This window comes from Solanum lycopersicum, chromosome 10 (genome assembly GCF_036512215.1).
Source record: "Solanum lycopersicum chromosome 10, SLM_r2.1".
Taxonomy (NCBI): Eukaryota; Viridiplantae; Streptophyta; class Magnoliopsida; order Solanales; family Solanaceae; genus Solanum; species Solanum lycopersicum.
Genome location: NC_090809.1, coordinates 806,653 through 820,141, shown reverse-complemented (window position 1 = coordinate 820,141; position 13,489 = coordinate 806,653). Strand labels below are relative to the sequence as shown.

Below are 13,489 nucleotides of genomic sequence, written 5' to 3'. Positions count from 1 at the left end.
AATTGATAGAAAAATTTGAAGTATCAAGCTGCTTAATTTTGGTATTAAAACATACACTAATTATTACACACTTTATTTGTTACAATCATTAATCTCGTCTACATCTTGAATGTATTAACTACAATACTTGAGGATTATACATAATCAAGGATTTCAATTGTTGATATATCGAGATATTAAAAATAAATAAATTTGATTAATTTTAATTTGTATTATATATATGAGCTAATTAAAAGGAAAAACACACTATATCAAGAGTGTTTTTAATTTTATTTTAAATTCGAATTCAAAAAACTTATAATTAAAAATAAAGAAACTCTATCCGTTTCATTATAAATCTCGATGGTAAGCGTTTATCTCACTATGTAAATATACTTGCAACAATAAATAAATAAATATAATTTATTTTGCTCCATAGTGAACGTACCTTAAAGCTAAAGTAATTTATTCGGAAGTTGAAACTACAGGTAAGATTTGGAAAGAATAAAATTGATATAAATTGTGCTTCTATTTTTTTTTCAATAAAAAGTTGTTTTAGAAAAAAAAAAATTGAAGCATGTGGTTATTTCGTTGAAATAAGAAATTTTGAGTTGAAGTTGAAGTTTTATTTTGTTTGGATATGCAATTTAGACTTTTTATATTGTATATATTTTTTTATAAGTATTAAAAATTCTTAAGTTGTAAAATTATTAAAATTATCTCAATCATTTATGTAATTTTACCAAATAAATAATAAAATTATAAAATCGAATAATATATAATCACAAAGCAATTTTAAAAAGTACAATATTTATTAATCAAATTTTAATTTAATAAAACAATAAGTTAAAAATAAGTTATAGTGTTCAAGTTGTTAGTAACTAAAACAATACTCATCATTTATTAATTTGAACTAATATTTGTTTCTATCTCTTCTGAAAATGTTTGGATTCTAATTTGAGTGATAAAATTGAGAAAAATGAATAATTTGAGAACTGTTTGACAAGTTTAAGTATGCGATTAATGTATTGTTTTGTCTATATTGTTATTTTATTGTTGTTGATTGTTATCAATTACGCATTAAAGTTATTTTTAACAGAACATATTCATTATAAAATGATAATATAAATTTATAGATATTTCAAAAAAAAATTAAAACTTATGAATATAAATTATATTTTTTAAAATAGTCAAATATTTTTAGAAAAATTTGAGCCAAACAAATAGTGGGAAAAACATCACAAACAAAATAACACATTAGGAAACTTCGACACAACTCCAATTAGTTCCCTTTTCTTTTCTTAATCAAATTTTATTATATTAATATCCAAAAAATAAGAACATTTGTGGACAAAATAAAGAAGCCTACGAAGCTCAAAACAAAAACAAAAAACATTTATAAAATAAAACAACACATTAGGAAACTTCAACACAATTGCATGAGCATTTATTCAAATGAATTTTACTCTTATCATTTTCGAGTTATACTGAGATAAAATCTTTTTCTAGATTAAGATATGCATTTTTGTGACTATATTATTTAAAAAACGAATTTAACAGGAAAAAATGATACTTGAAAGTATTGCTAACTTAATATTTAAATTTTAATTTAATAAAAGTTGTACTACAAAACTATGCGTAAAGAGAATAATAAGTGTCTAAATGGCAAAAAAAATCTTTTAAATAAAGAATCAGCCTATTTATGGAAATTATATTAAATTAGAAGGCGACTAAGGAAAAATTATTTGAAAAAAAAAACTATTATAAAATTCATATTTCAAATTCATATCAAATTAGAAAGAGAATAAGAGAAAAATTATTTGGTGATTTGAAAAGAGTCGAAATTAATATTGTATTTTTTGTGTTATTTTTATGTTCATGCATCTTTAATTAAAATTAATATTGTTAACATTATATGCTTTACGAGTTTTTTAATAAATAAATAAAAAACTCTTAAAAAGTTAATTATTGAAAAACATAGCATGATAGATAAAAATGGATAAACAGAATAATAGAACCCTTATTATTTATTGTGTTATACAATTATTATTAGACCGAATATCTTATATAATTATAACTCTTAAATAGGGGAGAAAATCATATAATAATGAAAAATATTAATAATAATTTGGTAATAATTAACCAAATTTTCAAATTATATTTGAAATTCCAATAAAAGTCACCACCTCATATCTTCCATCATTATAGTTATTATATAATATAATTATGAGTATCAAATTGCATTTGAATTATTATTTTATATTTTCCTCTTTCATCAATTAATAATTCAGATTTTTTATATATGAAATTACATAAAAAAAGAATAATTATTTCTATTTTAGTAATATTTTAATTTTAACTCTCTACTTGATATATTTAAAATATTTTTATATATTTAATATATTTTTAATTTTAAATTATAAAAAATAAAAAATAAATTATTTTTAAAACTTTTTATCAGGTGCTATAATATTTTAATTTTAACTCTCTACTTGATATATTTAAAATATTTTTATATATTTAATATATTTTTAATTATTTTAAAACTTTTTTATAAGGTCAAAATAGACGATAATATACTATAAATTATACAGTGACCAATTAAAAATTGTTGATGAGTGGCACAAAAACCAAAAAGATATGAGAGAGGTCCATCGTCACTGTATGAATCAATAAACAGTGATGCTGGATTTTATTTATATATAATATATAAATTAGATCTACTTCGAAATTTACAATTTCAACATCAAAAGCTTCATTCTTGAATTCCATTAAAAGTTCATAAAAAAAGGTAAATTTTTTTATTTATATGGGTGTTGATTTTATCTGTTTTGTTTATGAGTTTTGATTTTTTGGTTTTGTGAATTTGGACCCAAATTTGGGTTGAGGCTAGGAAAATATGAAATTAGCTTCACACACTCATAATTTTATTTAGTTATAAAGAAAAATTCCATCTTTGTGTGTTTTAATGGGATTGGAGGTCTCTGAATTGTAACTGATTGATTTCTCGTATGGTTACTCAACTAATAGTTATTATGTTAGAAATCGTAATCAATTTGTACTTTGTGGTTATTAGGCTATAACTTTAGTCAGTGAAGTCAATTTTAATGAGTACAACTGCAGAATTGTGTTACTTTTCTTACGATTATGGTATCGTGATTTAAAGTTTATGAGTTTCGAAACAGTCTTTTTTTTTTATTTTCATGAAATAGTGTTAAGTCTGCTTATATCTTAACCTTCTCAATATTCACTTCTAGTGAAATTATGTTGGATATGTTGTTGTTGTTAAATTCGGGATTTTAATTTTCTCAAGTTACTAAGTTTTAAATTAATATTTGTACATATTTTGTGGATTTTGTCGTCTCAAAGAAAAAAAGAATTATCTCAAAACATATTTAGTGGACTTTTAAAGATGAGTATAGAGTTTGAACAAAAGCTATTGAGCTCGACCAAACATGTCAATTGCACTCTAGCTCCTCCCCTGCCTCCCACCAACATACGTACTGGATAACCATTTTGCTCGGACTCTTCAAATATGTTTGTGGATGATATTGGATATTTCGAAAGTAGTGTAATTTTTTAAGGATTCGGTGCACAGGTATGACAATTCTTTTAGAGTCTGAGCAACATAGACGGATAACTTTGTTCATCTAGTCTTGAACATATGGAGAAAAAAGATCAACTAGTATTGCTAGAATCTAAATATGAAAACTTACGATTCTCAACTTGCTTCATTGACCCTAGGTCATACTTTTATCTGCATGTTTTGTTGCTTCTGGGAAAAAGTGCAGTGTTCTTATCTGTTTTTGTTTTTGTTGTTGTTCTCAATCTGCTTGCTTAAATGTCATTGGAGTGTCTCTTTAATGGTAGTTTTCTTGTATAGACATTTGATATTGTAACATTTCTTGCTTGGTGAACTAATATATTGCTAGTATAACAGTAAGATAAGAGTATCCAATCCCTATATTGTGAATGCTGAGAGTTATATCTTGCAGAATGCCAACAGAAATTAGATTTCTTGATGTTATTTCTCGTATGAATCTTGCGTTGAACGTATTAATCAAATGTAGTTCTCACGGAGAACCTATAGATATTATCAACCATTTCATTACATTCAGTATTGGACTATCCATAGCGCGTAGCCATATCTATCCTTCTAAGTTATTCAGTAATTCGTTTCAGTTGATGACTTAGACAATCTTATTATTGGTTGTTGTTGTTTTATGGATTGTGACAGTTCTATATAAGTTTTTTTCACATCATTCTGATTTCTGAGTATGTATGTCATGCAATTTCGAAGGATTTTAGGGAATAGGAAGCTGATCTTATGGTAGAACCTTGATTCGAGATACAATTTTCATCATGAAGTTCAATCTTTTCAATCATATGTACTGCCTTCTTATTCTGGATTTGTGCTTTCGCCTTACTGGTTTAATACATATTTGTGGGTTCTGTCTTCGCGTAGTTGATTTACATGAAGAGTTTATGCACGGTCTCAACGTCTTTCTGGCTCCTACAAGGCCTATCTAGTAGATTTTTACACATTTGTAATGAAGATATAACTTTAGTTCTAAGAATTCTGTTCATTCTGATTCATCCTTTTGACCTTTGTTCTTCAAGCTGTGACAACTTAAGATAGGATTAACATCAATTCGATTGAAAATTTCAAATATATGTTGTGTCATTTGATCCGTAATACATACATAGAAATGCAACCGTTATGTCCCCGGAGATTTTCAGGCAGGCCACATGAAACATGATAGGTAAAAACGATGCAAAATATCATCATCCTTAACCATCTCATTCTGTAGTCTATATTACATAAATCTCTATATATTTTACTGGCATATGATTGATAATGGCTGCGTGGGGGAAGAAAATGAACTGATTCAGTTGCTAACGTTTACAGTTTTACATGGCGTCCTTGGCAACAGCAGAAGTGTGTGATGTGAATGCAGGGCATCTGTCAAATGGTGATCTACGAGTTTTGCCACCAGTTTTCAAGATATATGGTCAATGCCGCGCTTTTTCAGGCCCCATTACCACCCTTAAGGTATTCGAGGACAATGTGTTGGTTAGGGAGCTACTCGAAACTAGAGGTGAAGGAAGAGTTCTTGTGATAGATGGTGGAGGGAGTATGCGATGTGCTTTAGTCGGAGGAAACTTGGGACAACTAGCCCAGAATATGGGCTGGGCAGGTATTTTAGTTAATGGATGTATTCGTGATGTAGATGAGATTAACGGTTGTGATATAGGTGTTCGTGCATTGGCATCACACCCTCAGAAATCAAACAAGAAAGGACAGGGCGAAAAGCATGTTCCTATTTACATTGGAGGCATGATGATTCGCGAAGGAGAGTGGTTATATGCAGATAGTGATGGCATTCTCGTATCAAAAACTGAATTATCGATCTAATTTTGAGAACCATGAAGTTATCTGCACCATCTCTGTGTGTGTCTTTTAGATTTGTGATCAAAGGGAGTCAAAAAATTCTTGGACTGTGTTGTGTTTGTTTGAAAAGATGTATTTGTTATATTCAGTACAATGTAATAAGGATGTACCAGTTACTATTTTCATGACTCTCTTGTGCTTTTGTACCAAATAAAAGAACCTATTTTTTTATTGTTTCGAGGGTAAATTTGAATTATTTCTGTTGTCTGCCTAGCTACTAAGCTGGATATTCATGGATTAACGAGATAATTGTTCGATTATAAGTTTTGAGTTTTATATCTAGACTATTAAGTGTTTGCATCTTTTATCCCAACTATCATTAATTATTTATCAAAACACACCTCAAACTTGATCATAATCACCCAAAAGCACGTAACAGTTTAACATATCCATAAAATTCATCTATATGAGAGTCGAGTCATTAATTTCAACATGTGTTTTAATAAAGAATTAGTGAGTTAAAAAAAAACTTTATAGTTCAGATAGAAATTCTCAAAAAAATGACATTTCATGTGCATTTTCTCACCATTATCTCTTTTTATTTTTTTAAAAAAATCAACTAATTTCTGTAATTAGCCGCGTTGAGTGCCAATTGACACTATTTTTAAACATAAAAAGCCTGTACGAGATCATTGTTTGATTATAAGTTTTGAGTTTTATATCTAGACTATCAAGTGTTTGCATCTTTTATCCCAACTATCATTAATTATTTATCAGAACACACCTCAAATTTGGTCGTAATTACCAAAAAGCACGTAATAATTTAACGTACCCATAAAATTCGTCTATACGAGAGTCAAAGTCATTAATTTCAACATATGTTTTAACAAAGAATTAGTGAGTACAAAAATACTTTATAGTTCGGATGGAAATTCTAAAAAAAAATGACATTTCATGTGCGTTTTCTCAACTAATTTCTGTAATTAGCCGCATTGAGTGTCATTTGACACTAATTAAGGTGTTTTTTGATGGATAATGAGTAATAGTTCATATAGAAAACGCAAAAACATTTAATAATCCAAGTAGAAAACTCACAAAACAGCAATACTTAAAATGTAATTTTTGACTAATATCTCTAAGTCGAAAGGTAAACAAAAGGCAAATACAAGACACATAGTAAAAGTTAATGGATCAACACTGACTCATCACAATTTTTTGGTAACTCACAACACAGTTCTTTCGAATTCTTTACTAAATTATGACAAATGGAATAATCCTCAGATAAAATTACTACTGCAGAGAAGGAAGCAAGAAAATGAAAGTGTTTAATTAAAAGCTTCTCTGACCAAAAAGGCAAAAACATCTGCTCTTTTCTACATATCTATGATAGCAACACAAGAATCAAAGAAGATGGGCAGGCTAACATTAAGGACAAGCAAAAGAAAAATGAAGCTACTAAATGATTCCTATATCCTCATGAATGGGATACCTAAACTCACCGATGCTGTAACAACTGAAGGAAATAAATAGTACAAAAAGGCAATACTGGAGATATAATCAACTTTCAGATGAAAGAAGTTCTCCCGCCCCTACTACTATGCCGTTCATATGCAGTATTGAATTTGTCAACCAACTCGTTCATTGTACTGCAACGAAGAAAATAAAAAAACATTAGCTCTTAATAAACAGGATTCAAGCAAACAAAAAATAGGGAATTGTTTCTCCGGCTTGTCAATAAATATAACTTACAAAACTCCTACCATCTTAGGCTGCACTAAGCTTATACATGATATCTTAACCAAATTCATAGGACACCTCAATTTTATCTGGCATTCCCACTTAGACTTAATGAGACTTCGGAAAAAACCATTATTATCTGAACTTTATTATCTACACAATCATATTGGACATTTCTTTAACAATGAAAAATGAAAAGGAGAATTAGGGGAAGAAGAGTTAACTACTTATACAAATCTCAAAAGCATTAGTGCAAGAAGCCTTAGACATCATACCTAGAGCAGTTGGTGAACATGGCCAGGTAACTAACTAACAATGTGTCATTATATTCCTGCACACAAGAAAAGAGCAAATAAGAAAATACAATCAGTAAGTGGCAAAAGCTGATTGGCACACCTAGAACAAATATGCAAATTTCTAGTGAGCAGTTTCCACTCAACACTGCCGTTACATAAAACTATTTGAAGCTGATGAAGGTCTTCTTAGAAAACTTTTTTAAAATATTCGGCATATAAAGAAACATTTCCACTTCCAAAGTAAAAAAAAAAGAACACTAAATAGGCTACATTAATATAACCATGTCAACTCCATAACAAGGTCAAAGAAAACCTACCATCAAGAAATCATCTCGAAATTTCTCCGACTCAATTGTTGGCAATCTTCTTAAAAGACTGGAGACCTGCCTGAGCAATGAATTCTCACAGGGAATTTCACCTACACTCACAACAGGGAAGACATTAGAACTCTAGAGCTACTGCACCATGAAAAGATGTTCTCTTCCATTTCCATATTAATTTTGGCGAAAAAGTTTTTGAGACTAACATTCTCGAGAGCAATTTCAAGTAAAGATACATTTTGCTTGGTCTGGATAGTTCATGACGCTATCTAAGCATCTTAAACTTTCAGATGCAAAATATATATGTTAAACTTGTATCTAGATTTTATCTGAAACTATATTTCTTGGTCAGTATCACCAAGTAAATTTAAAAGCATCTTCTCCACAATAAGGAACTTCTTCGACAATCAAGTAGAATATAGCTTCAGTTTCTAGTCAAAACTGGATACCTTTTTGCATAGCAAGAAGATAATGATGTAGCACTCTAATTCTGCTGTTCAGCATCTTGATGGCACTATGTGTGCCTGTAAGGTGCGCAGCCACTGCACAAATAGAATTAATAAATAAATAATAGACAAACCATGCCACTAAAAAAGTTAGGGCAACAGTAAGATCATTCTACTTTGTATAAGCATTAACCAAAGCTTGAGCTTTGCAAAGATAAATGAAGTTAAAGGTGCTCACACTGAGTTGCGGCAGAGCCTCCATCAGATGGTTTAAGATGTGCAACATGATCAACAGATATCCGTTCAGCTTCAACGGTCTAGCAAGCAGTCAGGTATTGCAAGTGAGGAAAAATTTGTTAGATGTTCCAAAGACTTTGTAGTTTGTGGAAAAAATGATATGACAAATGAATAAGGAGATACCTCTATTGTGTAGCTTGCTTGGACAAAAATAAGCTGTGGGATGCCATCAATGATGTGCAACTCTTTGAGTATCAATATATAGTTTCAAAACCCAAAAAGAAATTAGTAAATTCTCATTGTATCGGTAACTTTAAAAGCGGACACAAGAAGATATTCTAATTGGAATTTCTGCAAAGTTTATGAATCACTGTTTCACAAGGCATAAACCCCAAGATAATTTGAGAAATGGTTAGAACAATAATGAGGGCCGTGGTGGAAGACTCTGTATAAAATATGTTATCTTTCACCCAGAAAGGAGATAAAGAAGTAATATGACAGAGGATCAGTAATATGACAAATAATATATACACACCGCTTTCATAGATACTGATTGGCAAGTCCTTCTGTGCATGGTTGATAGAAGGATTGAGAAGAACGTACAAAGGGCTTTCATTGATATACATCAACTGATACAACAAAATATGCTATTGTTATGCCTTGACAAAAACTGAAGGGAAAAAACAATGCTCTATAGGAAAAGCAAATGTAGATTATTCATCAAGAGGGCAGAATAAAGTTGTACTTGAATCATGGGCCTAGATGCCATTCTCAACACATTCTAGAAAAGTAGATGTTATAACAATTTAAACTAATGCGATGTCACAATTCACAAGCCTGGACCTAGTCACTAGATTATAGGCAGCTAGTATCACCCAAAGAACAAGTATACATCAAAGAAGTCAAAAAATCTCAAGGAGAATACTGTTACAAAATGCAATTTGAATTAGCTTATAGCATTCATTTTGTAAGAATGCATACAGCACACATGTGACTCATTCTCCAATGCACAGTCTGCACACACAATACTCTTCAGTCTGTTGAGTGCCAAGCCAGTTTATGCCCCTGGTATGGATCTTGGATTATATATGTTGCTTCAATATTTTCAGTTTTTTCCAGAGTTGTGGGTAGGGTTGCCTCAGTTACTCCTTGATTGCTTTTCATTCACATGGTTATTTGTACCTCACACCCTCGATACATTTCTATATGATCATTAAGATCATCATAGTCACCAGTGTAATCAAATGCGCGCTTAAGCCCTGAAGTGAGGCTCAAAACATGTTGAGCATTTCGGCTCGTTTAATGTGTACTTCAGTGTCGGCATCAAGGTTCTAAGACATACGTTCCTTGCCAATGAACCTTCTCTGAAGAGATGACAATAAACAATTGATGTTTCGCTTTATTGAAATTATTTTCAATGTCTTTGTTCATATATCTGATATTCATGCTTATAAGTAATTAGTCTTACACTAAACATACATATTTGTTTCTCTCCTTTGTGCCATTTTTTCATGAAAGACCACGTTTTATTTGCGCACTGCCCTTAAAGCCGCAATAGACCTTAGAGTTTTTTTCTTTTGATACACTAATAGTCACACACACACACACCCTCGAAAGAACATTCAAACACTAGACCTTGCACTTACCAAGTGGCTAGAGTACCATCAGCCAAGAAGAAACTCCTACAAAGTGTGATGCTATGGCATCTCACATGCATCTCCAGGAAGCCTATAACTTTTCCAGTTATATAGGTGTCAGTATATTTTCCTCAGCGTGCTATTGATATCTTACCCTAAGACTGACTTATCAAATATATGCACAGTTTGATACTTTATCTTTTACAGGTATTTTATGAAGTATCAGCGTGTGTACTGTAGTGTCCAAATTCAAATCCTATTCTCAATTTCTGCAACTTCACTTGACCTAATACAAACAAAACTAACAACTAAGTCATAGCATGCCCATGTCTAAGATACATAAATTCTTCTAATTTACAAACATAGCCTCCTAAAAAGCGTCATTTTTTACCCTATGCTCAGATGCCTCACTTGAATGCGATTGGGACATGTGGGCACACAACTTGAGAATGATTGTTGGGTAACCGAGGTTAATTATGACTGCTTCCATGTGTAGGGTGATTGTTTCCAGGTGAGGCTTCTCTCAGATGCCGGGCTGTGAGACATCCTGCTTGAGCAGGTGTCCAAGGCTTCTTGTGACATACCGAAGAGAGTCTTCTCGGTTATCCCCGTATCGTCTGTAGACGGTCTTTCGTATATTAGGTCTCACCATGTGTCATAGTGTGATTCACTATTTCCAATAGATCCAAATTTGCCCCATACAACTATTACTATATTATTTCACTTCACTACCACAAATGTAACATCTAAATAAGAAAATAAATTCCATATCTAGATCAAACCAATGCATTTAATAAGCACTCCTTCAAGCAAAGAAAAAGAACTCACAGCTCTGTGAATGTTCATATCTGATTCCTGAGCATCACTACCAGTTGAATACCATCCCAATATATAGAAATTAGGAAACACCTTCTTATCTGCTCAAAATTGCAGACATTAGTATATCAATTATATCACCAAAAAATCCAAGGAAACCTAGGTGGAGTGTAAAAAATCTAACATCACTTTGTTAGAGCGATTTTCCGCCCATATATTACTGTTTAATCTCAAACATCACCATTGGACGACGAAAACAATGAGAATATACCATCCAAGCACAGCTTTAATAGAAAATTTAAACAATGTTTTGCAAAAAAATGTTTATGCAATCAAAGAAATCATCAAAACTCCACCTAATTCTCCTTGTATAGAATCATAGCATTTAAGGAAAGAATAAACTAACAGAGCTCCTGTTTCTTCTCAAGGAAGGCACGGTCAAGTGAGTGAGTAGATGGATCATAAAGAAGTTCGAAGCTGTTGAAGATCTCAACTGTTCGGCCTCTCTGTACACCGATGACGCAACCAAATACCCTAGGCGGTGCCGGAGGGGAATCGGCGGTGGCGCTGGAACCGGCACCGGCATCAGCACCGGTAGCCTGAGATTTGACCCGAGTGTAGTGATCGGATATGTTGAGTAAAACGAGCGGGTGGAGCTTGAAGGTTAAGCCGCTGCTGGATGAAGACGCCATTGTAGTACTACAATTTTCTCTTCGTTCTCTTTCTTTTTATATTCTTAGACGGTCGATAGTACAAAAAATTGACACTAACAACCCTTTAAAAGCAAGTATAAATAAAATCGGGAATTTTAATTAATTTGATTTTCCATTTAAAAAAGAAATATTTATAAAGTTTAATAACGATAAAAGGTAAAAATAATTTACTTTTAATCGTAAAAATAAAATTAAGAAATATTTTTAACTATTTTCCTCATTTTTATAAGTAATTAAATTTATAGACTGGCTCAACAATACACAAATTAAAACAATCAAAATAATATGTGATTTTATAATTACATCATGTTTAATTAATGTGAACATTCCAAAATATAAGTAAAGATGATGTATGATATTTATTTTATTAAAAAGTAAGTTATTTATATATATTTTTAGTATGTTATTTGAATTATAATTTATAAATTAATGTAATAAATGCACATAAAAATTATGATGCAGACTCTATTTTATATATGATGGAAAATAAAATAATTAAATTTTACATAACTGATATATATAAAAGATAATATAATAAATATTTATAATTATCTCTATACATATATAATTCTAACTACCTATTCAATATCTGCTTAATAGGTTGTTTAATAGTTAATGAGAGTTATATATATATTATATAATACATGAGTTAGTTATGAAGTTTTTTTTGTATCTTTCATGCCAAAATTTGTTATATATATATATATATATATAAAATATGAAACTTATATATATGCATTAGTTATATACATTTTTAAAATACAAATCAAACAACATGTCAATGTTATACGTAAAATGCAGTTCATAGTTGTCAATAACATTTATGAATGTTTTGATTTTACGACATGATTCTAAATCACGATTTCTTTTAATTGTCATAAATAAAATGATATGATTTCTGTTAAAAAATAAACGAAGGAGAATTAAGATATGGAGGACATGAGGAGTGCAATATAAACGAATCCTTTTAAGTCCTAATAACAACGGCTATTTATAGGTGGCGATATTTGCGAGTCGAATCTAGTCGGTTATTGATCAAAATTTAATTGAATTTTAAAATCAAAATAAAATACGATATACATTTATCAGTTTGATTGTTACATATAATTATTCGATTTAATTTGATAATTAATTATTCAAAAAAATTATAATTAAAACGACTAACATTTTAGAACTTTAACCACTCAATTTTTTATAATAAAGCTCCATACATACCCACGTACGTAATGAAACCAATGAAATAAATAATTTGATCTTCACTCAAACATCCATTTTTACTCGTAAGCTAGTGACCATTTTGAAGTTTTTACTTTCATAAATAATTTCTAGTATATATATATTAAAGAATATATACGGATATACTTCTTACATATGTATATAGTTTATCAGAATGATTCAATCATTTCTATATTTTATTTGATTAACTTGATTTGATTTTTATCAAAATCGTGATCATTCATATTTATATCTAGTAATTTTTTTATATATTTAAAAGAAAATTGTTGAGTTAACGTTTGATCATAAATTTTTAAATATTCTTAGAAAATATTAGTTGGGTGAAAATTTGTCTGAAATTTCACCATGTGTTTGATCATAGTATTTGAGAAACATATTTCACTTTTTTTAGAAAAATATGATTTATACCTATAAGTTTTAGAAACAACCATAAGTTTGTATTACAAGTCAATTAAATCTTCGTTGCAATAAATATCAAGTAACGTACATGACACTGGAGCAATATAATAGTTTGGAGTCACTGTAACAAGCATCATTGTTCCATAATCGTAAAGTAGACAAAGCACATGATTTTATTTATCTTGAGCCGATTGTTCATCATTTTCATCAACAACCATATAAACACTTTCATATTCGTATTAAATATTTCATCACTATTTTAGTATTCACATAATAAAATA

At 30.0% G+C, this 13,489-nt stretch overlaps 2 protein-coding genes across 2 annotated transcripts; one reads left to right on the top strand and one right to left on the bottom strand.

The window, feature by feature from the left end:
• Positions 1–2,560: 2,560 nt before the first annotated feature.
• LOC101250931 (putative 4-hydroxy-4-methyl-2-oxoglutarate aldolase 3) lies at positions 2,561–5,602 on the top strand. Its single transcript, XM_004248332.5, has 2 exons — positions 2,561–2,770; positions 4,889–5,602. The coding sequence occupies exon 2, from the start codon at positions 4,895–4,897 to the stop codon at positions 5,393–5,395; it is 501 nt and encodes a 166-aa protein (XP_004248380.1). The 5' UTR covers positions 2,561–2,770; positions 4,889–4,894; the 3' UTR covers positions 5,396–5,602.
• Positions 5,603–6,772: 1,170 nt separating this feature from the next.
• LOC101259087 (COP9 signalosome complex subunit 6a) lies at positions 6,773–11,679 on the bottom strand. The gene is made up of 9 exons (XM_004248273.5): positions 11,267–11,679; positions 10,873–10,961; positions 8,943–9,036; positions 8,591–8,652; positions 8,409–8,487; positions 8,174–8,266; positions 7,722–7,822; positions 7,384–7,439; positions 6,773–7,017 (listed from the first exon to the last, which is right to left on the bottom strand). Exons 1-9 carry the CDS (start codon positions 11,550–11,552, stop codon positions 6,936–6,938), a joined length of 942 nt encoding a protein of 313 aa, XP_004248321.2. The 5' UTR covers positions 11,553–11,679; the 3' UTR covers positions 6,773–6,935.
• Between the last annotated feature and the right edge of the window lie 1,810 nt (positions 11,680–13,489).

Bases quoted from the DNA above. Each gene is read 5' to 3' on its own strand.
- LOC101250931 (XM_004248332.5), top strand. From the start codon at position 4,895: ATGGCGTCCTTGGCAACAGCAGAAGTGTGTGATGTGAATGCAGGGCAT.
- LOC101259087 (XM_004248273.5), bottom strand. From the start codon at position 11,552: ATGGCGTCTTCATCCAGCAGCGGCTTAACCTTCAAGCTCCACCCGCTC. The intron at 8,488-8,590 runs GTATCTCCTTAT...ACTGCTTGCTAG, and splicing joins AAGCAAGCTACACAATAGAG to ACCGTTGAAGCTGAACGGAT. The intron at 7,440-7,721 runs GTAGGTTTTCTT...TCTTGTGTGCAG, and splicing joins TTCGAGATGATTTCTTGATG to GAATATAATGACACATTGTT.